The sequence below is a fragment of the Caretta caretta genome, chromosome 6 (assembly GCF_965140235.1).
Source record: "Caretta caretta isolate rCarCar2 chromosome 6, rCarCar1.hap1, whole genome shotgun sequence".
Lineage (NCBI taxonomy): Eukaryota > Metazoa > Chordata > Testudines > Cheloniidae > Caretta > Caretta caretta.
In genome coordinates this window covers 45,836,259-45,860,003 of record NC_134211.1, presented here as the reverse complement: position 1 = coordinate 45,860,003, position 23,745 = coordinate 45,836,259, and the positions used below count along the sequence as shown (strand labels likewise).

The 23,745-nt window shown below is 41.1% G+C and overlaps 1 protein-coding gene across 1 annotated transcript in view; it reads left to right on the top strand.

The window, feature by feature from the left end:
* Positions 1-23,745, top strand: part of SLC6A5 (solute carrier family 6 member 5) — a 55,557-nt gene that overhangs the window by 17,028 nt on the left and 14,784 nt on the right. The window contains exons 8-13 of the mRNA XM_048855130.2: positions 1,940-2,074; positions 4,012-4,115; positions 6,900-7,024; positions 15,657-15,769; positions 16,068-16,199; positions 17,327-17,426. Coding sequence (XP_048711087.2) covers positions 1,940-2,074; positions 4,012-4,115; positions 6,900-7,024; positions 15,657-15,769; positions 16,068-16,199; positions 17,327-17,426 — 709 coding nt within the window. The remainder of the gene's footprint in view (positions 1-1,939; positions 2,075-4,011; positions 4,116-6,899; positions 7,025-15,656; positions 15,770-16,067; positions 16,200-17,326; positions 17,427-23,745) is intronic.

Below are 23,745 nucleotides of genomic sequence, written 5' to 3'. Positions count from 1 at the left end.
AAAAGAAAGGGATGTAGAATTATCCCCTTTTCTATTTTTTATTTTTTAATTGGAAATGTTCTTCTGCAAAGGCTGTCTACCATAATACGGGAAGCCGTGCACTGAATTAGGAAGATAGACAGTGGCAATCTTAGTTTTCACCTGAATTAATTAGAAAAATGGCATATTTCAGGTATCTGAAACCTGGAGCATCTTATTTTTCTTTTAATTGCAATTTTCCACTGGCCACAGTCATAAGCTTTGCAACTGCATGCTCCTTATGGATTAATAATTATTATTCAGTGAAAACAATATTCTTGTATTTCCAGTCAGATGTGTATCTATTCTGGGAATAACTCAGTGCTGCATTGTCTACTGCCAACTCAAAATCTAGGCATTTTTGAAATTTTTTTTTGGAAGAGCTTAATATTAAGATTCCTAACCAGAAACCCCTCCAAATTTGCACTTAGTCATGACGTATTCATTTGCTATGCATTTATATCGATATTAATTATGATGTATTAATGTGCATGTTATCTATAACTGTGTTAATAATGTGCTGAGTGTTTATCAACTGAAGTTCCATGAAAAATGCTTCCAGTGTCCTTAAAGTCAATACAGATTTTGAGATTGTGTTTTCATTAAGATGTTTCTTCCACACATCCCATGATCACAAATATTCTGTGATTATACATATTTTCATAACTAAGTGATTTAGGACATAAAATGATTACCACACAGATTTTAAATATTTACAGCAAAATGACCTGGGACAAGAACTATTTGCTGACGAAATTCACGTACAATTTGGAATGAGTGAATACAGAAAATTGTGATCTGTTTGTAGGCTGAAAAAAGAGATGAAACAGTTTACTCAACAAATGTAATTAATTTATTTGCCCAGCACTAGATTTTATCTGGTAATTAAATTATTTTATCATATTGTCTTTTTGGCATGGTTATGAACTATATAAATGATTATGCTTTGGCACAGTTGTAACTTTATATTAATACAGCAATGAGAAAAAAACCCAACGATATGGCCCCTAGGTGCTACATGTATTCCAATGAAACTCTCCAGCAGGGGTTCCTTGTACAAAAGCTTAGGAGACAGAGAGGAGAAGGCTGCCAATGGAGTAAGAGTGAGAGCAATTGCTGATCTGCAAATGGGTTCAAGTGAAATGGAAGCTGGGAAGGTATGTTCAAAAGTCCTCTCAGTTAAGGGGTTGAGGTGGAGGATCTCAGTCCCAATAAGAGATTCAGGAGCTGCAAGATATAAAATATTTCAGTTTTTAGACCCTAAACCATAGCCTCTAGCAGATCTTGACTCATTCAGCTTTTTTTAATATGACCAACTGGAAAAACTCTACATATCAAACTATGTGTGCTGAATAATTCATAATTAAATGATAGATCAAATGTATTCAGATCATTAGATACTTAGGGCCTGATGCAAAGCTCATTGAAGTTAATGGGAGTATTTTCACTGACTTCAATGAGTTTTGGATATATAATACTTAAGAGGTGCAAACAACAACACTGCAGATTTAGCCAATATTGGAAAATGACATAGGCTAGATTCTTCACCAGTGTAAGGTGGCATAGCTCACTTAATTCTCATAGAGCTCTGTTGATTTACACCAGCTGAGAATGTTTGAATTTGGTTGTAAACTCCAGCTTTTATCTCTCCTCCTTTTCCTCCTAACTATCTAGCACCCCAGCTCTCTGCACCTAATCTTTAGTGCCTTGGTTATTGCCACTAGCAAGAAGTGGTGCAAAAGTGACAGCATTGTCAGGATCGCTGGGAAATAAACCTGTTGTCTTCCCACTCTGCTGCTCCTCTGGGCTAATGTGTCTGTGTATGTGGTTGGAAAATTGTTATTTCTAGGCAGTGGTGGACTACTTTTATTTTTGTCTCCTCATATAGATCCAAATCAATAACCTTTTGTGGTCTTTCTAGGTCGTGTATTTTACTGCTACATTCCCTTATGTAGTGCTCATCATCCTGCTTATCAGAGGAGTAACCTTGCCAGGAGCTGGGGCTGGAATCTGGTACTTCATCACGCCTAAGTGGGAGAAACTAATTGATGCTATGGTGGGCTCATTATTCCACTTACAACACTTTGATAGGGAAAATAAACTCATATAGACTTATTACTGTTTGTTACAAACATATCTGGAGTATTGGTGTTTGAAAATGTCGTCTGTGAAATCTTGTTCTCATATCACTAATTTATTATGTGTTTCATTGTGTTAGTGTTACACACACACACACACACACACAGAGTGACTGTTGGGGTGTGTGTGTGTGTGTGTCTGTCTGTGTGGTACTTATAATGCATTATTTCATTTTCTATTAGAATATGTTATGTATATCTTAGGTGACTTCCCCCAAGCAGGGTGTTTCAGAATAGAAGTGTGATGAATGACACAAATTGGAGAAATAATAAGTAAAGAAGAGGACAGGTCACTGATACAGAGTGATCTGGATAGCTTGGTAAACTGGAAGCAAGCAAATCATTTGTGTTTTAATATGACTGAATGTAAATGTATACTTCTGGGAACAAAGATAATCCATGCTTACATACTAAGTTTAGGTTAGATTTTTAGCGATCAAATTCAAGTCTGAGCTAGGGTTGGAGTTCAGGTTCGGAAAATTAACACTGAAATCAGTTCAGGTGTTGTAGCAAGATTTTTGACTTCAAATTGCTGATATCTAAGGAAATCTGCCAATTTTCCAAGACGTAAATCATCTTCACTGACACGATGTTGGGCCACTGGCTGTATCTGAAACACAGCTGGAAAATCGTTCCCTTCTGGTTATGTTTTATGGGTTCCTTTTTTTCTTCATAGCCACTTTGCTTATATTGGATTGTTTTTAACCCTGTGTTGTTGCGAGTAGTAAATCTTTTCAACTCCTCCAGTTTATACAGTGAAATAAGTGGACAGATTTCCAAAAAACTTCTGAAAATTTGTCCCATAAGTGTCCCAGTGAGAGCTGCTGGGAGTGAAGCACTTTTGGAAATATGGCCCTTATTTAGGTGCCTAAATAGTAGAGCTAGTTTTAAAACCCTTAACATTTTTAGATTTTAACAAAAATATTTTTTTTTCAAGTTTCAAACAATCAAAATTTTGATGACATTTTTCAGTTAGGATAAAAACAACAATCCTCTTTACTGCTGGACACAAAACCCAACATTTGGACAAGTTTTGGTTCATTTGTGTTGAAAATAAAATATTAAAATTTTGACACAATAAAATTATGAAACATTTGAAAAATGTTGACCTCCTGTCCTAAATGAGGTGCTGCTCTCTCTTGAAAATCAGGCCACAACTGCAGTGCTAAGCACTTGAATATCAGGCCCATAAATGCATTTGAGGCCTATGCTCATGTTCTGTAGAAAATTACCTGTAATGACCTATAGCATGGACAGTGCTTGATATTTTTATTTTTAAAAGCCTTGATCCCAGGTATATTTTCATCTGATATGATGAAATTCATACCTCGCTGGTGAGTGCCCACAACTCCCATTGAAACCAGAGCTGAACTTGGCTCATGGTGTCTAATTTAGTTAACACAAAGTAGAGTTACTTCCTTGCATCAAGAGGAGAAAATTCCATTTTGACTGGATTTGGGGATCTGATAGATAACCTACTGGTATTTGACTGAAGTTTTTTTTCCTCTAGATCTGCATTTTCTTTATTGAACACAGGTAAATCCATTCTGTACAAAACAGAATGGAATTTACTGAATATCTGTTTTCTATATTTGCCAAAGGTTATATTCTCTCCTCAGATAGGTGCATCATTCTTGTTCAAGCTAATGTCCAGTTATCAAATAGGCACCATCCATTTGAGGGCAGAATTTGGCCATAAATTGCTGTCTTATTAACATCAATTGTGTTTTGAGTTTATTTAAACCATTGGTGTTAACACCTTGACTGTAATGTTTAATGGCAACATTGATTTCATTAGCCTGTCCAAAGCCCTTCACTGAAGCTGACTCTCTTTTTTTCTCCTGTGCTTTCTTAGGTGTGGAAAGACGCTGCCACTCAGATTTTCTTCTCATTATCTGCTGCATGGGGAGGTCTAATTACTCTCTCTTCATATAACAAATTCCATAATAATTGCTACAGGTATGGAGAGGTTAAATCAATCAATATTATTCAAGACAGACCATTAAGTAGCTTAAATCCAAAATGTGATCTTCCTCTGATTTGTTGAAATCTGGTTGGAAAGGGTCCCCTTTTGTTGTAGTTTATTTCAGAACCCACCACTCCCAAAATGTGCATTGAGCTCACCATAGTCCCTGTGGGACATTTATTCTCATTACAAGCAGTCAGTCCCAGGATGAAAAGCAATCCAGAAAGCTGTCAAGGACTCTGGGCAGTGTCATGAAATCCAGCAGAATTGATGATCTCCCCTGAAGGGCGACTCACAATTAGAATTAGGTTAGGGTCAAGCTGTATTGAGAGATTGTGAATGGGTAATACTCAGTTTCTACTTATGTGATTCCTGTTTCTAACAAGCTGCTTATTACTCTTGCAGTTTCATTTACACCAATGTTACATTTTTAAAAAAAATCTCCTCAAGGTCACAAACTTAGAACCTTTTCTCCCTCCCCACCCCCATCCAAAAGTCTCCTATTTCATTGGTTGAAAAAGTTGTCCTTACTCAGATTAGTGTTTTCCTCAGAAAACCTATAAAAGAAATGGTAATTTAAAAAGTGTCATTATTAAGATGCATGAAATGCCTATGAGAACGATTAACTCACTTCACTTGCTGTTACATTTCTCTGCCCCACTACCTTTGCTTCACTGATAGACTGCCTTCTTAAGAAGCAGTCCTTCCATCAAAGCAAAACTCCCATTGATTTCCAGAGGAGTGATTAGGCGCTGATTCAGGAAAGCATTCCTATTCAGAACAGCTTTTAAGCACATGGACTTAAGCGTATCTTCAAGTACTTTTCTGAATCAAGACATTAGATTGTAAGCTTGTTAGGGCAAGGACCTTATCTTTAATGTCTGTGAAGCACAGAGCACGTTTTTGGCACTACTTACATGGTAAGTATATTTCTGCATATCTTTAAGTCCCTGGACCAAGATTTTTCAAAAAATAAAGCTGAAAATTAATCTCCTAAATTCCTAACTAGGTACCTAAATGCATGGTCTGATTTTTCAAAAGAGCTGAGGGCACAACAGCACCCTCTGAGTTCTAATTTTAGGTTTTATTTTTTAAAAATCTTGGGCCCAGGTCTTGGATTATTAATGCTATCTGGACTCTTCTAATCTTGGAAAAACAATGCTCCAGAACATAAGGAGAACATGCAGGTGCAAAAACACAATATGTCATCTTCCTGTTCTGGTGGCTTAGTGTATTAATTAGCTAGTGGCTTAATACATTTGGAAAATATTTGCTGAACTTCAAAATTAAAGGTACACTACCAAGTTGAAAAAAAAAAAAAAAGAAAAAATTCTTACATTGTTAATAAATCTCATCATATTAAAGCTAAAAGAAATTTCAGAAGCTTAGTGCTTTTTCACCTACTGGTTTACTTTTACATTTCACACAGCTTGGATAGTAAAATAGGGCACATCAGTTTTTCTCTTTATATAATCAGTTTTGTTTTCCAATTGGTTCATTCTAGTATGGCAAAGGCAAGTTTAATTATTTTTAAAAAAAAATATTTTCACTTACATTTCTTTTTTTAAACTTCATGAAACCGTTTATAACTGTACCAGCCTTGCTTAAATCCACTTTGTAACACATACCCTAAATTTTGGGCCTAAAACTCTTTGATCATGTCCCTTTAACTGAAACAATGGATAATGCTTCCTACTTTCTCTTTCTCTCTCCTTTTAAGGCTTGTCCCAGCCAAAACCCTTCCTTTGGAACAAGATTAGCACACAGTGATCTCCTTCCAAACAGAATGTTATCTACCTTCAGCAGAACTGAAGAATGATCATATATTGTATTATCTTGTTTAACGGATGCTCCATTAGGGACTCCAGGATGCTGTCAGCTCAGTGTGGTTCTTGACAGCTTTCTGCATAGCTTTTTGTCTTGGGTCTAATGAGTAAATGGCAGTGAGACTGTGAGCAATTCAATGTCAACTTGGAAAAACTTTTTTCCAGAGTTTAAATTTTTGACAAGCAGCTTCTTTATTCCTTGAGTTTGAAGTGGGAGTCTGACACATGCCTGTATTAATGGCAGAATAGACATCTTAGCCAGGATGTAAGAGCTCTGAAGGGGGATCATTTGGATTCCTTCTTTATAAAGTCACATACGCTTAAAGAATAAAGCCCACTACCCAAGCACACACATCTCTTGAGGCTGTTACAACACTGTATCAAAAAGTACTTGGAAGGTGGACTAGATGTGCGGGGTTGGGGGAATGATAGAGGATATGGAAAGTTTCACACTGAGATGTCTGGTTTAAATTCAGCAAAGACAAACAGTGACTGAAAGTCCTGTCTAATGGCTGTTTGGTGACCTACACAAAATCCATTGGGCAGGTGTTTATATCACAAATAATAAAATCCCCACCATCACAATTCATCAGAGCTTTATCAGGCAGTTTCATCAGAGGAGCCAAAGACTGAAAGGGCATGAGAACAGAACGTCCTGCTTAGCCCTTGAGAAGCTCTCTCCAGAACATTGATGGGTGACATTGGTGAGTCAGTGCAGGGCATCTTGTACTGCTGCTACTGCGAATCCAAAGACTTCTGTCTGCAGGTCAGCCTGACATCTTTCACCAGCACTACATTCCCTTGAAAAAGGGGTTGGTGTGTGGTTGGATGGGAAGTACCTTTATCAATATTCTTATGACTTATGCACGTTTGTTACTTGAAGCACATATTACTGTCTACAAAGCTCTTTTACATATTAAAGCAAGCTGGCGTGTGTCTTTTTCTCCTCAGGGACACACTGATAGTCACATGCACCAACAGCGCCACAAGTATATTTGCAGGCTTTGTCATCTTTTCAGTTATTGGCTTCATGGCAAATGAACTCAAAGTAGACATTGAAGACGTGGCAGACCAAGGTACAGTATTTTCCCCCTACTTAGATCGGCTTCCAAAATGTGTATTAATGTATTCAATGATCTGTCTTTAACTGTATTGTTATTGCACTGCAAACATGCATCAGTTGGAACAGGGGAGTATGGCTGCAGTGTGCACTGGAAGAGTCCAGTTGCCATACCAGGACCTCTTGCAGAGCAATAGGCAGCAGAACAAAGCAAGACTGTGCGTTTCAGGCCCCCGGCAGGACTAATTCAGGTTAGCCTACAGAAATTTATATATACTCTAAGCAGACAGTCTGTCCCTCGATGCTGCTGCTCCTGCTCTTGCTCTACCAGGCCCAGTGCTTAAAGTAGATTGAAGAAAGTGTGTGTGTGTGGGAGGGTGGGGTGGGCAGGGTGTCTAGCATCACCCGCACATTTGCCTCCTCCTTCCGTCAGTTCTTCACCCTTTGCCTACGGTTTCACCTCTGCTTCTCCTGCAGTTGCTGGGATTCCTCACCCTCAATGCTTGGGGGGTCTGCAACAGGGTCCTCTCTTCCCCCTTCCCAGGATGGATGTTGCAGGGATGGAGGCACAAGCAGCCATCCCATTGCTCATACGAAAGGATGGGGAAGGAAGGAGCAGAGCTGTTGGGCTCTTTCCACTCCCTTCTCCTCTCCTGTGAGATTGGTGTGTGTGTGTGTGGGGAGTCCTAAGGGGATGGAGGAGAGCTCTGTTGGCTTCCTGCAGCAGCTCAAATTGGCTGCTTACAATCCAGAAGGCAGGAAAGTAGGGAAAGTTGCCTAGCAGAGGGGATTTTCTCCAGGCGATATTACAAATATGCATCCTTCAATCATCCGGCGTACCTTTTAGAGATTTTATTTCCAAGGTCTGGGACTCGTGTTCCTGTGGTACATGTTAAGCACTGCCAGGATCCAGTAACAGTTAAAAGGGGTTGCTGATTTGGCGGTGAGATGTGAGGGCAGGGGGCTTTAAGCTAGGGGTCAGTTCAGAAGCTAAGAACATGAGGTTCTGAAATGTGGAACCAGGGAGTCGTTTGTGAGCAGGGGTGGCTAATGGAGTGGGGTGGCCATAAATTAGGAGTGGTATGGATTGGGTTGACAGAGCGCTGTGTTGTGTGTGTTATATCTAAAAAGTATGGAGTGAGTACAAGTGACTGGTGAATTGGTGCTTTGTGTGTGATTGTGTATGGGACAGGGGAGGTAGGAAGGTAAGAGCTTTATTGGCCAGGACAGAGAGAAGAAGTTGAGAGGATCTTATAACAGCCTCACAGCGGGATAAATGCTATTCTCCTTTGACTTACTGTACCTGTGGGTGCTCCATGTCAGGATGTGCATGTCCCTGTACATTCCTGATCAGAGACTTATGTCAGCAGTTGCTGGGGGTCGGCACCTGCACCTTACGGATCGTCATGCTTCAGAACAAGGATCTATAGGGAGGGATGGATGCATCGCTGCTCCGGTTTCTTCTCAATTGTCTGTGGCTTGAGAGGGACTGCTGCAGTGTCCGCTTGGTAGTTATAGAGCTTTCTTGTTTCCTTTTTCTTATTTAGCACAACTTTTGTGCTTTTGGTGGGACTTCCCCCCCATTCTTTTTTTGCCCGGGTGGGGGCCTCAGTTTCAGCTTGGCCCTTGCTAGCTGTGGCCTGCATGGTTCAAGGGCCACCCTTTCCCCCCAAAACTTTTGACTGAGCTTTCAGAATGCTGCAGTGGTTGCCCTAGCTCCAGCTATGTTAAGCACAAACCTTGGGACCCTTTCAGAGTTTTCCAGACTATCCAAGAGGAAAAGACCCCATTCTCCAAAAAGGAAGACCGAGAAGAGGAAAGTCATCCTCTCAACCTGGGAAAAAGGAAACCTTGCACCCTGGTATGGGTACCCTGAGGCTTCTGCCGCCTCTGGTACTGAGACCCTTGGGTCCACCCAAGAAGAGCGTGCTGCATACCAAGAAACCTTCCAGTAAGCAATCTCAAGTGGCATTGGTATCAGGACCAGAATCAGAGACTTGGAAGCTTAAGGACTCCTCCAAACCAAGGCCTCGAAGCCATTGACAATGGCGTCTCCTTCAGGCCACAGTAGAGTGTGCATGGAACACTCCGTGATACTGCCTGATGTGCTGACTCCTGAGAAATAGCATCCAGATTCACCAGAACTGTCACGGATCTTTTCTCACAAAGACCTCTGGATCCTGGAAAATCCAGAGTCCTCTCTGTTGAGGGCTACCAAGAGGGATTGTCCGCTGGTACCGACTTATACTTTTTGAAGCTGACAGGCTTCAGTCCTTCCACATACTTCTATGAAGGGTTGACCATGAGTCTGATGTGGTCACTGCCCCCATAATCTCCCATGAGCCTACTGAACCCTATCTGTCAAGGGGCACCGTGAGAGATTTCCAAGTACTGACTTATCCACCTGTCTTAGCAAATCTTTCTCTGAAGGCTCGATTGCTGGCACTGATGTGTTTACTGGTCCCTCACTGGCCTCCAGTATTGACGAGACCCCCTGTACTGACACCTCTTGCGCCACCACTGGGCACGTCCTGTGACTCAGATGTGTCCATACATGATTCCAACACCTTGCCCTTCCAGCCTCCCTCCCTTGAGGTACATCCTGAGGAAGAGGACACTCTTCCCCCCCCACATGCCCCCCCCCCAGCAAACAAATGACCCGGCAACCCTGGCAATAGCAAACATGGGGTCTTGTCCCTTTTTCCTTGTGTCCCGTCACAGTGGGCTCATTGGAACTTTTGCGCCCCATATGGTGACCAGTTCTACAGCATGCCCTCATGCAGGGGACCCAATAAGAACAACAGCCACCAGTAGCAGGTCCTCTTCCACCAGAAGAACCCCCAGAAGAGCAACAGCTAGGTGCAGAGGAGGAGACTCCACCTTCTCACAAATAATCCTCTTCACTAGACAAGGCTGTTATCCTCTTCCCTCCCACCATCCTACATAGATGATTTCAAGACCTTTCAGGATCTCATGAAAAGGATTCCAGAGGCCCTAGAGATTCCACTAGGGGAGATACCAAAATCTCAACATTCTTTACTGGATATTCTACATGCCAGGAATGGGTCCCTCTACTTTCCCTAGAATCTTTGAGCAACCTTGCAATCTATTGGCATCTACCTATCTGTGACAAGAAGAACACACAGCAAGTCATAGACAGCTCCGTGGATTCACCCAGTTCACTATCAATCCAGAGACTGACTGAACTTCTGAGAAAGAAACCTAGATTCCCTTAGAACAGGCCATCTTCCACAGTTCTATCACAGTTGGTCACTTCTTCTAAATGGCTGATTTGACCTGTTGGTCGAGAGTCACAAACCATTCCCCTTTCTGAATCATATATGGCACCTATCCCCCCACCCCTCTGGGGATCATCGCTCCTGTTTCCTACCTTGACCTAAATACAAGGTTGAACAGATAGTTGATTGGAAATAGTTAGCACGTATTCTAAGGGACTATTCAAAGTGATCCTCTTGTATTTAGTTGTGCCACTCTGAGTACCTTTCCCAGAACCAAGGAAGAGCTCTGTGTAACTTGAAAGTGTGTCTCTCTCACCAACAGAAGTTGGTTCATTAGAAGATATTACCTCACCCAGCTAGTCTCTTTAACGTCCTGGGATTGACACGGCTACAACAACACTGCATATAAGTCAGTGGTTGCAACCACTGAGTAAAACTATTCATTAGACTCATTCAGTGTCCCTACCTAAAGCAACCCAATTCGCTAATCTATTTTGTAACCACATACAGCATGATGAGACACATTTTGCAATGTACTATGTCTAGAAAGCAAAGAGTGCTTTACCTGAGGAGCTCTGGTGCATATTGCCTTATGACAAAAATGTTTCAATTCTCTCTTTTTGTAACTTTTGCACGTCCCACAATTTGGGGGATATTTAGCTCTTGGAATTCAAGGATTACAGCTTTATCCAAATACTAACACATATACCAACAGAGTAGAAGATTGTTGGTTTTGTACCTGGTCCATCTTTCCATTATATATTTGCCTAGGACAATGGGACCCCGATGCTGATTAGGGCCTCTAAGCACTACCACAATACAAATAATAATGGACAATAACATCTGGGGGATGGTGCGCTGCCTTTATATTTAATGAAGGCAGCTGGAACCAGGGGGATTGTAGCTAGTGACCATCCTTGGTTATAGTCTCATGAGCCCTGAATGCGGTTCCCTTTCACATCAAGGGCCCACAATTTTGGTATGTTCTTCTCCTAGATATATGCTGGAGTATGTGTGACATCCTTCTCATGCAGTGAAGCTTAATGGTTTTTTTTGTTTCTTTCCCGTTTCATTTGAATGGAAGATACTGTTGTGTATTCTGTGACTGGTGTACGAATTATCTGTTTTCCCCCTCTGCATCCACTTCTAGTTAGGGAATGTTACTCTTCTATTTGTGACATTCATTAATTTTCATATTGCTTATTAATTTCCATATTCCCAACAGAGGCTCTGGTCTCTGGGTTACTTTTGAAATAGATATTTGTAGTATTTGCTTACTACATTTGACTGGATATGGCTGCTGTGGTTTGAGTATGACATTGCACTGAAGCATTTTTGACTTATTTGCTGTACTACTTAATGACTGTTGGCAACATGTAAATGTCTGATGAAAATGACAAAGGGAAGGGATGCTGTCTAGAGCAGAAGGGAGATCTTAAATAACACCAGGCACAGCACTGTGACTCCTAAACCAAAACTACAAGTCCTTTGGAGCATTTCAAATTGAAAGACATGATGAGTTCACCACAATTTGTGTGTATGAACACACAAGCCCCAGAATGAAAATAAATATGCAACCATTACTGATCCTTTTTGTGTACACATGGGAATGCTAAGTGTATCATATGCAATCCTTTCCAAGAACAGGAGGAAAATGAAGAACAGCCTCAGTGAGTCATAAGAGAAGGAGGGAGAACAGCACAGAATACAAAGAGGCTCCTAACATAAGGAGGACTGAAGAGTTCAAAAAGTGAATGCCACATACTCATGGCTCCTGGGCATGAAGAGGTTTCACTGGCTGCATTAATGTGTGTACATCAAGCTATTTTTCTGACCGCTTTATTGTGTGGATAAATCCAGTAGTTCAAAGCTCCGAACAGGGTCTAAGGTAACCGATGAGCATCTTGATTCAAAGGCTGCATTAGTGAGTTGATAATGGAACACAGAAATCAAGAAATCTGGTAATGTTTGCAGTTACTGAGTGCTCTTTCCAGAGTAGGTGTTTAATGAGCGTTAATTTCCATTCAGTGCCCCTGGGTCATTTGGTAGAGTTGCAGGAGTCGAATGGAGCAGAGGTAGCATAAGCTGTAACATTCAACAATCCTATCATGCTTATGGGAAACATTGCCAGTGACGCGGATAGAAGCATTTCCTGTTCCATACACCAGTCTTTCACTGAAGTATGTGTTTTCTCAGAGCTGTGATATCTTTACAGTTTAAAAAAAAAATTGTGATGGAAGGAACAAGGTGATGAAAGAAAGACACACTCTCCTTCGTTCATTCTGTATATTGCTGTTAGACTAGAAGTGGTAGTATGTAGTGTTGGAAGCATCATCAGCTGGACTCTAAATTTTCTCCTGAGACATAAGAGGTGCAGTTAGGATGCAGTAAACCTATAAGTAATTATTTATTTTTAGGATGCTGGGCTTGCATACACATGGTAGCTCCTGGGCTTGTTAGCTTTCATCTTGAAAAACTAGCTTGTGTGACACAGAGTTCTACCATGTAGAATCTATTTATGTTCTAGCCTGGAATAACTAATCATAGAATGGATTGCTTACTACACTACAGAATCAACAACTCGAGTGAGTGAGAGGAGAATTTTACAGCACATTAGCTGGTCAACTCTACCTCTTCTCCCTAGCAAGAAATAGATGACATGCTATTTGGGAAGTCAACTTAAATTAATTCAGCCTTCAATGTCTCATCTGTTATGTTTGTCAGTTAATAAACTAGACAACCTTTAGTGCAGTCCCATCACATGACTGGACTTGCTGTATGTTCATCCTGCATTATTACCAAATCTGGGATTCAAACTTGGACCCTTGTATTTCATAGACAGACGCTCTACTGGATGAGCCAATGATGGTCTTCTCCTGGCCAAGCAAGTGGAAGCTGTGTTTAGTTTGCTTCAACTATAAGTCATTTTGCCTGTCTTCCTGTGCCAGGACAGTAATAACAGTTTTATCATATGCAGTCTTACATGCTTGCTGTACTGTACATCTGCTTCTGACAATCCTTGTATAAGGATAGCTTGAAAGCAACGTTTTCTTCCCCCTGGTAAAGAAACACTGGAAACAAGATTTGTCATGGGTTATGCTTGTATGAGTGATAATCTGAGGGGGTGCTCCTCTGAATCTGAAAAAGCAGTGATCTTCAAATCAAGCAAGCAACAGAGCATGTTAAAATAACCCATTTTGTACTTGTGGGGTTTGAAGGTTACAGATAACTAGTATCTCTAAGAGGAACTGTTGAAAACACATGCATGGGAATGTAGCTCCATCCCAAGTATCCAAAACCAGGCAACATCATTTCCATCTGCTTTACTAGGGAACATAGATGCATGCTTTATTCTGTATGGCCTTTGTAGGTGAAAAAAGAAAACATTTTGTTGAAGAATTATCCCTTTAAACATACTAGGGGCAGATTCTTTTCTTGTAACCTATGAAAAGTATAAAATTAAATTTCTAATTGTGTACCTCTCAGCTACAGAGTTGAGCATCTATGCAGTTGCCAATACTATTTTTGAGCAGATGGTTCATTACTACAGAGCAAATAAAGCCAGCATCCACAGCATAGCGACGGTGAAACTTATCTGCTGTGAACTCAAATAGAGCCCCTTAGTGGCACTGAAGTATCTCAGAAATGCAAGATGGCCCAATATAATCCAAATGCATGAGATTTTGGCAGACCAAGGAAAATATATTGTTTTTTGTCTTCCATACAGTTGTCAGGGAAAGAAAAGACCTGGTCCACAAAGTATTTTGAAAAAATGAAATACTGTATGCTGCTCAAAATGTTTCCTACAGCTGTCGTTTTTGAGCTGAAATAATTTGAACATTATCCTTTTGTACTTCAAGAAACTGCTGAATTGGCGCCAAAAGGAATCTTGACAGAATAACTTAAGTTCCATAGAATGAAATGAGCAGCCAGAGGAGGCCAATTTGCAACACACAATTTTAATGGTCCTACAAAACCCAGAAACTATGCTAAATATTCCAGAGCACCATCTACTGGCACCTTTTCTCTTAACTATTTATCTATGTAAAGACAGAGCATTTGTGTAACAGAACCTTTCCCCCTTAAGGGATTCAGCTGAGTTATGCTGAAATGGATTGCACAAAGATGACTGGTTAATTGAAGCATGAACACCTAACAAGCTGGCTTTTCTCAGATTGGTAGCCAAAGAATTTGGGGAGGGGAGGTGGTGGTGTATATTTCCATCTTGTATCTCTCATGTATTGTGTTCAGTCTTCTGAGCTCTCACATTCTCTTTTACATACTGTCTCACCCATTCTCGTGATGATTCCATGCTCCCTCTCTTTCTTATTCTTTTACTTTGTCTTCCTAAAACCCTATATATAATGGGAAATGCCAGTGTTTTTAGGATTAATGCTTCCATTAATCAATCTTTTTATTTTAAGCTCTATCCTGATTCAAACAAATGATACTGCAGCCTCCAGAAATAACTTCAAGGTGCTCTGTTAAAATTACACCGGAACAGATGAAACATTTGCCAAACTGAAGTATGGAATATGTCAGCAAGTTTGGAGAAAGAACCGACAGCATGAGGGACATGGAATCATAGGTGTTAGAGATGAAAAAGACCAGTTAGATCACTAGTCCATCTCCCTGCCAACAGCATGGCTTCTAGTGCAGCAGTTCCCAAACTGTTATCTGCAGAGTGCTTGTGTGGTCCTCAAAGAAGTGGCTAGTCACAGGGTGTTGGTTCTCCTTCTTGTTTCCAGCTGCATCTGCAGATGGCCAGGCAAATGTGAGAAGTAGTATAGAGCATAAGACAATCTCTCTTAGAATCTGGCCCATGGTCATTGCACTCTCTTCCTGTCTGGAGATTGTTGCTGTACATGTTGCTGAGTTAAAGAGAAGCACTCTCTTCCCATTGATCTATATGGAATTAATGTATGGATGACTGTTAATGCTGCTCCAAAGTTCAGACTTCTAGTTCTCCAGGATAATGGTGAGAAATTGATTCAAGATTATGAAAAAAAGTTACAACTGAACTTCCCTGGTCTGATTTTGTCTGATTTGAAACTAAATTTGTCTGAAGTACTGTAATATCCAGGTTTAACATCCTGCAACTTGAAAATTATGTAGTGTATATTATATATAACATATGCTTAAATCCATTATTCAAGAATAGGACACAAAAGCAACAGAATAGTAGCCACCCTGGGCCAAATTCTGCCACACTTACTTTGCAATATGTAAGACTTCACTCTGTGGACTAAAGGAAGCAGAGTCTGGGCCTTAATTGTAAACTAGAACAAAGTAGCATTGTACTGTTTCCTGAAACTTAGCTCTTTGTAGCTCCCTGATATTTTCCTTCCTAAAAATAATCTTTATATCGCTCAAGATACCACAATCCTTTTCTTTTTTTGTCATTTCTAGGTCCTGGCATTGCCTTTGTGGTTTATCCTGAAGCCTTAACCAGGCTTCCTCTCTCTCCGTTCTGGGCTATAATATTCTTTTTGATGCTTCTAACTCTTGGATTGGACACTATGGTAAACTGCTTTTTTCACCTTTCCTCTTGTTCCATCACTTCTGTCTTTAGGATCATGTTACATACCACTTGATATGTGGCCTGTTACTAAACCTCTTTGAGAAGAGAGAAATGAACTGAGGACAATAATACTTAATTCACAGGGAAGCTTTGAATTTTCATAGTTAATGTTTAAAATGACAGATGCTGAGCACAATCATGTACACAATGAATTTATCATGTAGTCTATTTCTCAATCATATGATATTTTGCATAAAGGCTAGATTATTATTAATGTTTTGTTTTTTCTGTGATCCCAGTTTGCCACTATTGAGACGATTGTGACCTCCGTTTCAGATGAGTTTCCTAAGTACTTGCGTACCCACAAACCACTGTTCACTCTTGTTTGCTGCATTTCCTTTTTCATCATGGGATTTCCTATGATCACTCAGGTAAAATATTGTCTTTAAGCACCACTGTGACTTGTCCTTCAGTTCCTCTCTCCCGTGGATAATGGTTATGTCCCAGTTTGTCAATGGAGCCCAGGCCTTCTGACTCTGGACCAGCCAGAGATACTGGATTTTAAGAACTGTTAATTTTGTTTTAAGATTCTTTTCAGAGATTGTCTCCTTCTATGCCCTGTAAACTGGGACTCATGGGTACTAAGGCCATGTCTACAGTGGGAGCACTTTACCAGTATAGGAATACTAATATACTATGCCAGCAAAGTGCTCCTAATGTGGACACAGCTATATCTACAAAGCACAGTTTTGTACTGGTATAGTAAAACCCACCCCCACAAATGAACCAAGCTTTACTGGTAAAAGCACAATTTTGCTGGTATAGCTGAGTCTACTCTAGGGACTTGTGCTGGCATAACTATGTTAGTCAGACCTAACCCGTCTTTATGCCCCTGAATGACATAGCTATACTGGCAGTGTAGATATAGCCTAAAGCACCTTTCCTTAAGGGTGGAGGGATACAAAAATAGTTCCAATCAAATTTTGGAAAGAAATCTAAATTGTCCTGTAGTGTATACAGCATAAAACCAGCATATGCTGGGCTGCTGAGGTACCTCAGGCCATAGGTATTGTGTGTGTGTGTATAAATATATGTAAATAAAAATTGTACATTAAAAATGAATTTGCTGCTGATGTAAGGTGCTGTAAGGAAACAATAGATACAGGACAGCTGCAGGATGGACAACAGTTGTGGAAGCTTCCTCACCCTGCCACCCCAGTATGCCTCAGCCCTGGCTGGGCTTCATGAGTGAGAGAGAGTATGCCATTCCTTGCTCTGTCTGTTGAGATTGCCAGGAAAGAGGGTGCCAGTTAGGGATCCATATTACAAACTGAGAACACACCCACCCATTTCACATAAGCTACTGAAAAGCTGCTAACTACTTCTGGCATTACTGACCCTGGGATGGATTCAAACCAGCAAATTAGAGGTGAAAAGCCCTTTATTCCACTGGTCCGCACTTTATGCTATGCAGAGGGTGGGAATAGTACATAGTAGAGACAGATACAATATACAGCATAGGCGTGCCATAAGTAATTGCCTTTTTTTTTAACTTTAGGGTGGACTGTACATGTTACAGCTTGTGGACACTTACGCAGCTTCTTACTCTCTTGTCATCATTGCCATCTTTGAGCTTGTTGGGATTTCATATATATATGGTAAGAATTCAGTATTGATTCTGGATAGCATTTAGAGATGTATATGACGAAAGGGATATTTACAGTACATGACAAAATAATCAATAAAGGCAGTGGCAGTGCATGAAAGTTTAGCTTTGAATCTCTTCAGCAGTGCAGTGTAATGCAATATTAGCAAACAAGAAAAAGAGGTTCAGGAACATTATTTTAAATGAGAGTAATTCAGTGATGCTTCCTTACCAGAGCAATCCTCTAAAATTATATATTCCGATGATTGCTATTTTTATAGCACCAACAGTGTGCTGGTCATTTCAGCAAGTGGTTAATTAGGATTATCATTATTATTTGTTTATCCAATCATTCTATTGGATGAATACTGAGAAGTTGTTTACAATAGGTCAAAAATTAAACAATGGGTAAGATCCTGAGCTGTAAATTAGTGTAGTTTCATTGTTGTTAATGAAGCTACATCAGTTTATACCAGCTGAGGATCCTGGCCCTAAAAACTGTTTAGGAGTGACACTTTCAGGAGACCCATTCTTGGAAAGAGGCACTGTCAAACAGTGGTACAAGGAAACGTAAAGCTCTCCCTTTGCAAAAGACAACCGCTGCCTTCAATCTTAACAGTCGTCTGGAGATACTCGGTGGGGTGTCTTCATTAGAAAGTGAGGTTGTGTTAGAACATGACATTGAGGGGTCATGATGAGAAGCACAGTTCTGCAGTCAGTGCAGACAGGGATGAATTGTATCTAATGTTAATCAGTTGGTAGTAGGTAATCCTCTAATTTTCTAGTGAAGAGAAACCCTTGGGCGCACACAACGTTTCATTTTTAGGCCCTGCTCCTGCAATGTGATGTGCATAGGCACTTGGGTCCACCTTGTTCAAAGCTGATCTCACTTCCAAGCACATTGTCCTTGTGGTTATTGTAGAATGCCCACTTGTTGCTGTGGGGTGAAAGTTATGTGAAGGATGTGAAAAGAAGGAGAGATTGGGGCAAAAGTGGCATAACTGGGGCTACTAAGCCAGTTTTACCTCGTATCTTCTACAACAGCGTGCTAGTTAAAATGGTGGTTGTGTCGTTGAGGGATGGGCATGGCAGGGATTAAAGTTAGCCTTTGCCATCAGTCTGTGCCTTTGATTATATAAATCTCGTTACCTCATTAAAATATGTAGAGCTGAATTCTCTGAGTTCACTGAGTCGGGTGGAGTGGGTTTGCGTAGGGGTAAGTTAGGGCAGAAGTTAGCCCAATGAATGGGACATGTTACCCAGCTACACAAAGTGAAATGTTAAATGAGAGCTTCAGGCTGTTTGGATTTTGTTTGATCAAAATGCTCTTTGCTCTCATGGCCACAATATTTATGTATTTTAATTAGAGATGATTCAGAACTATAATACTCAACACACTGGGGTAGAACAAAAATACCAGATACTATTGGTAATGGTTACCAGCTTGGCATCCAAATAGCTATCCAAAAGGTACTCAGATCTGAAGCTTGGCAAGATTTCCTGAAGTGAAATCTAAAGGGCCGATTGTGGGGGAGGAGAGAGGGGTGATGGCAGATGTGGCAGGATGCCTGGTTTCTGTTCCTGGCTCCTAGACAAGCTGCCTCAGTTTACATGTGGAAAGGCAAAGGTAATACTTCCCTGTCCCTTTGGGATGCTGTGAGACTCAACTAACATTTGTAAAGCACATGCAGATCCTCAGATAAAATAGCAATGCATTACATGTGCAAACTATTATACATTTCCACGTTTTATATTGATAGAGAGCACCCTGCACTCTTTTTCAGACATATTACAACACATCAGTTCTTCTCTCTTCACCACTGTTAATTATTTCCTAATTTTGAAAAGGGCCAAATATTTTTAAGTTTTTGCCCTTGGCTGCTCCTGAGCAGTTGCCATTGAAGTCAGCTCCTGTTGAAGTCAATGGAAACCACTGATGCATCCATCTCATGTCACAGGGAAGAGTTGAGTCTTAAATAACTCCGAGTCAAACAGGGCAAGCTTTATAAAGAGATGTTCATAATTTGCAAATTTGAGGCACAAGAGGTGAGCAGCTTTTACCTTTGCCTTTCTCCAACAGCATCCTAGTTAAAATAGTGGAATAGAGGGAATAGCTGAACGCTTCTTTTTTTTTTTTTTTTTTTTGGCTGAGCCTGTTGGCAATTGGTGCTAAAACAGCGCAAAAGACAGTGCCAGACGTTGTTTATGAAGTGGAGTGATTGCACATTGCTCTGTGCCAAAAGAAAGCATTGAAATGACAGGACTCTTTCATTACATTCCCCTGTTTTGACTTATTTGAAGATGAATTGAATTCCCACATGATTTCTCTTGAGAAGCTCAACAGTGAGGCCTGTTTATAAGATTTGTATTGCCACTTTGTGGTGAATTTTATTTTTATGGAAACACATAAAAGGAATCTAACAGAAAAAAGAACAAATTCTAGTAAAGCAGCAGCCTCATGGGCTATCGGAGGGTTGTGTGGGCAAAGCACAGAACTGAGGGTCAGGCCCAGGGTTTTATTGCTGGCTTTACTACAGACTTCCTGGCTGTGTCTGGCCGTTTTTTCTGAACGGTTTCCCACCATTACTAACGTTGGTATAGCTGCAGCAGTTGTCAGAGGTGGTGCTAGCCACTGGGGGGCCTTAAGCAGGAACATTTTTGGGGGGCCATCTGTACACAATACATACTAAAAAAAAATGGAATAAGGGGCTCCCTGGAGCTGCTCGGGGCCCTAAGCAATTGCTTAGTCTGCTTATGCCTTGCACCGGCTCTGAGAATTGTAGCAGCAGAGGGAGCGCTAGTGCATCCTGGGCTACAGGTGGCATTTCGGTGTTCTTAGCCCCATATTGTGTACACTTGATCACAGCAGGTTTGCAACAACACTGCAGTAAAAGCACGCGTGGGATGCTGACACCTTGTCTACACTAGTGCTCTCCTGGTTGCTGTGCCAGAGTTAGCAATAGTGGGTGGGAGGAAAAGGCTTGTGTATTTCTAAGGCTCCACTTGGACCATGGGCAAGTCATTTAGGCCCACGTTTTCAATAGAGGCCTTTAATTTTCGGATGTTGCAATTTTGGGATGCCCAGCTTTAAGCGCCTAAAGTTTTAGACATCTCAATACCTTGCCAAGAGCAGTATCCACACCACTCATGATTTGCATGGTTTTTAGGTGCTCAGCATTTTCTTCACTTTCTGTTCATGACTCTGATCTTGCATCTGGCTCCACAATGGGGCCTCTATGTGTTCTCTTGGAAACCTAAGTGGGCTCTACGCAGGCAAATCTGACCGTGTGGGGTTGGTTGCCGAATCAAGCCCCGTATGGATGTCTGCAGACAGTGATGGGCCAACAGATGTGGGTTACTGTCACAGAGTGCAAGGAGTGAACAGGTGAGATGACACTCTGAACACCTTGGATGCTAATTAATTCCCACAGAGGAAGCTGATTGGGGTGATTAAATAATCAGGCTGATGGGCTGGGTGCGATAAAGATTCAATTAGCCCATCAGCCCAAGTCTGATAAAGAGTCAAAGGACGGAAGTGGGGAAGAAAAAGTGGAACAGGGCTATCTGAGCTCAGTCACACAGAGACCTAAGGTCCTGAGAGGGCCAAATCACTGTAGATGTTGTGAATAGATGGTTGCACTGGGACTATAGTCAATAAAGTCACTGAATGCACACGTAATGGAGTTGGTGCAGTTTTTGCGGGGAAGAAGACAGGAGCAGATGCACTTCCTGTTACACATGGGGGCTTGTCTGGGATCATGATGTCCCCATTGGTGGTGACAGAGGACCAGATGGGGGAAGTTCGTGCCAAGAATTAGAATTCTGGCAATGGAGCAGACCTTACAATGGTTGGTGGAGCAACAAAAAGAGATGCAGAAGGCTATGCATTCATTCCAGAAATTCTACAAGTGGAATACAGTCGCTCCTTGCATGGCAGGTTGAGCAGCGGAATAGCCTGCAAGAGTTCATAAAGTAACAGGCGCAAGGGCAGCAGAACTGATATACGGTCTGGTGAGTCCTGTGGCAGGGAACAGCAGCTGGACGTGGGGTAAGCCTGTGTAAGATGGGCCCAGCAGAATACCGCAATGTATTTTTACTAACTTTTGAGAGGGTAGCAATGGGAGCTGGATGGGATAAGGGATCGCGGGCCCTCTGCGTGGCACCCTATTTGTCCAGGGAAGGCAGCCTATATGGCCCTGAGCAAGGAACAGGTTTTGATCTATGATAGGATAAAAGCAGCCAACCTGGACAGGGTTGACCTTTTTGGTTGAAAAATACCTCCAAAATTTTGGGCCACTAGATGGACTGAAGGTGTGCAACTCAAGACAGTCATGCAAAAATGATCAGACTGGGCAACATATATCGGCTAAGTACGCCCATCTGAAGTGCGGGGGAAATAAGGCATGATGATATTGGAACGATTTCTGCAGAGTCTCCCTGACAGCGCGCACATTTGGGTCTGGAGGTACCAGCCAACAACCCTGGAGGAAGCGGTAAGCTTGCAGAAGAGCTTGTGGATGCAGACTTTCCCAGGAAAGAATTCCAGACATTTCAGGGACTGAACTCGGAAAGAAGGGGGGCAATTTGGCCATACCCAGGACGATTGAAAGGGAAAAGGAGGAGACGAGGGGAACTCCTTTGGGTAGCTGGGAAATGGTTTGCTTCCAGTGTGGGCAGCTGGGAGATATGAAATGGGGCTGCCCGGTTATGGAATGTGGGCTCTCAAGATTTTGTGGGTGGTCTAAAATTATTGGAGATGGGCAGAAAAAGAAAATGCCTGCCATCCCTGTAAAAGTGGGGAGGAGGTATCAGGGGCTGGTGGATACTGTCTCAGGATGCACACTCATCTGGAGGGATTTGGTGGAGTTGCTGCAGTTTCTGCAGGGATGAAGACGGGTGGAGAGGTACACCCTGTTACAGGTACCAATGAGCACTGGCTCAATCTGGCACCTGGACTCCAAACTGCCAAGCCGAAAGCATTTACAATTGTCATTTTGCTCGTGATTTTGAAGCATTTGTACTAACATACTTATAGCATAGAGAAGCACTTATGCAAAGGAGACCTAGGTTTTATAGGATCTTAGTTTAGAATAATTAGAAATGGAAAAGATCTATTAGGTCAAATCTACTTCTCCTGACCCTCCTCTTAGTACAATATTGATATTGTAGTTGTTGTTGTTAATAATAAATGACATTCTGACATACAATATAGCAAATATTAGCTTCTGAAATTAGTCAAGAGTCAAAGCTAAGAGACCCTGGCTGTCATTAGCACTAAAAATAAATGGCCCTTTACCTCTTACATTTTCTTGGCATTATTATTTATGCAGGGCATTATCACGACACTAATTTAACCATACATTCCTTTATTAAATCCAAAGGCTGAATAATATTTATACTATTGCTCTAAACATGTCTTTAAAAGCCTAAATATTAAGCAATTTACTACTACCAAACAGTAACAAAACATTTATAAGCATTTGATCAAAATACTTACAAACGGGCTAACCCCAGTTGTGCTTAGACCCATATTGGTCAGTTCCAACACGGTCAGGCAGGTATTAGCAAGGAACCCTTTTAAAAAGTTCACTTGGTTAAAAAGGTATAAAAAAGTAATGTCTTTGCCAGATTGGACCTTAGCTAAGGCCAGATTGAAGGAGTCTTTTATATAGCCAATTGTGTACTTCACCTGGTATCCAAATAACTATTTTCTATTTCTATTACTTTAGCTCAAACCTTAAATGAGATCACACTGGTATTTTGAAGGGTCATTATAAGTTTAACACAACAGTTCTTCTTTCTCATGATCTTACTCTTTTTGGTCATACGTTTTGGGCTTATTGCTCATGCTAATATCCCAATTCAATTTAAAATCATAGTTCACTCCTATCTATATTTCTACACGTTTATTCCCTCAGCTAGTCTCCTTGACTTCAGTGAGGCTGGTTTTATATGGACTCCTCACAGGAGTAGGGTGCAGTGTCCATGATTTGCACTGGCAGAGATGGGAACAACATCTTCATTTGTGCATTTATTCTAACAGCGCTTTAAATTGGCATGATGTATTTTTGAACTCCAGACAATTGCTTGCTTTACACTTCAGTGACACCTTTCTCCATAACTTGTACTCTTCATACCAAGCAGGTTGGCATTGCACCAAGCAGGAGCTTTTGATGATGAAATAAATCTGTCTTCAGCTCTTGTTACACGATCTGCTTGCTGAACTCAGAGATTTTTAAATTAAAAAAAGAAAGCCATGCTTGGTTATTTCCTTGCAATCACTTGTTTTTCATTAGTACTTGTGCTACATAATCCAATCAAAGCCTTGCATT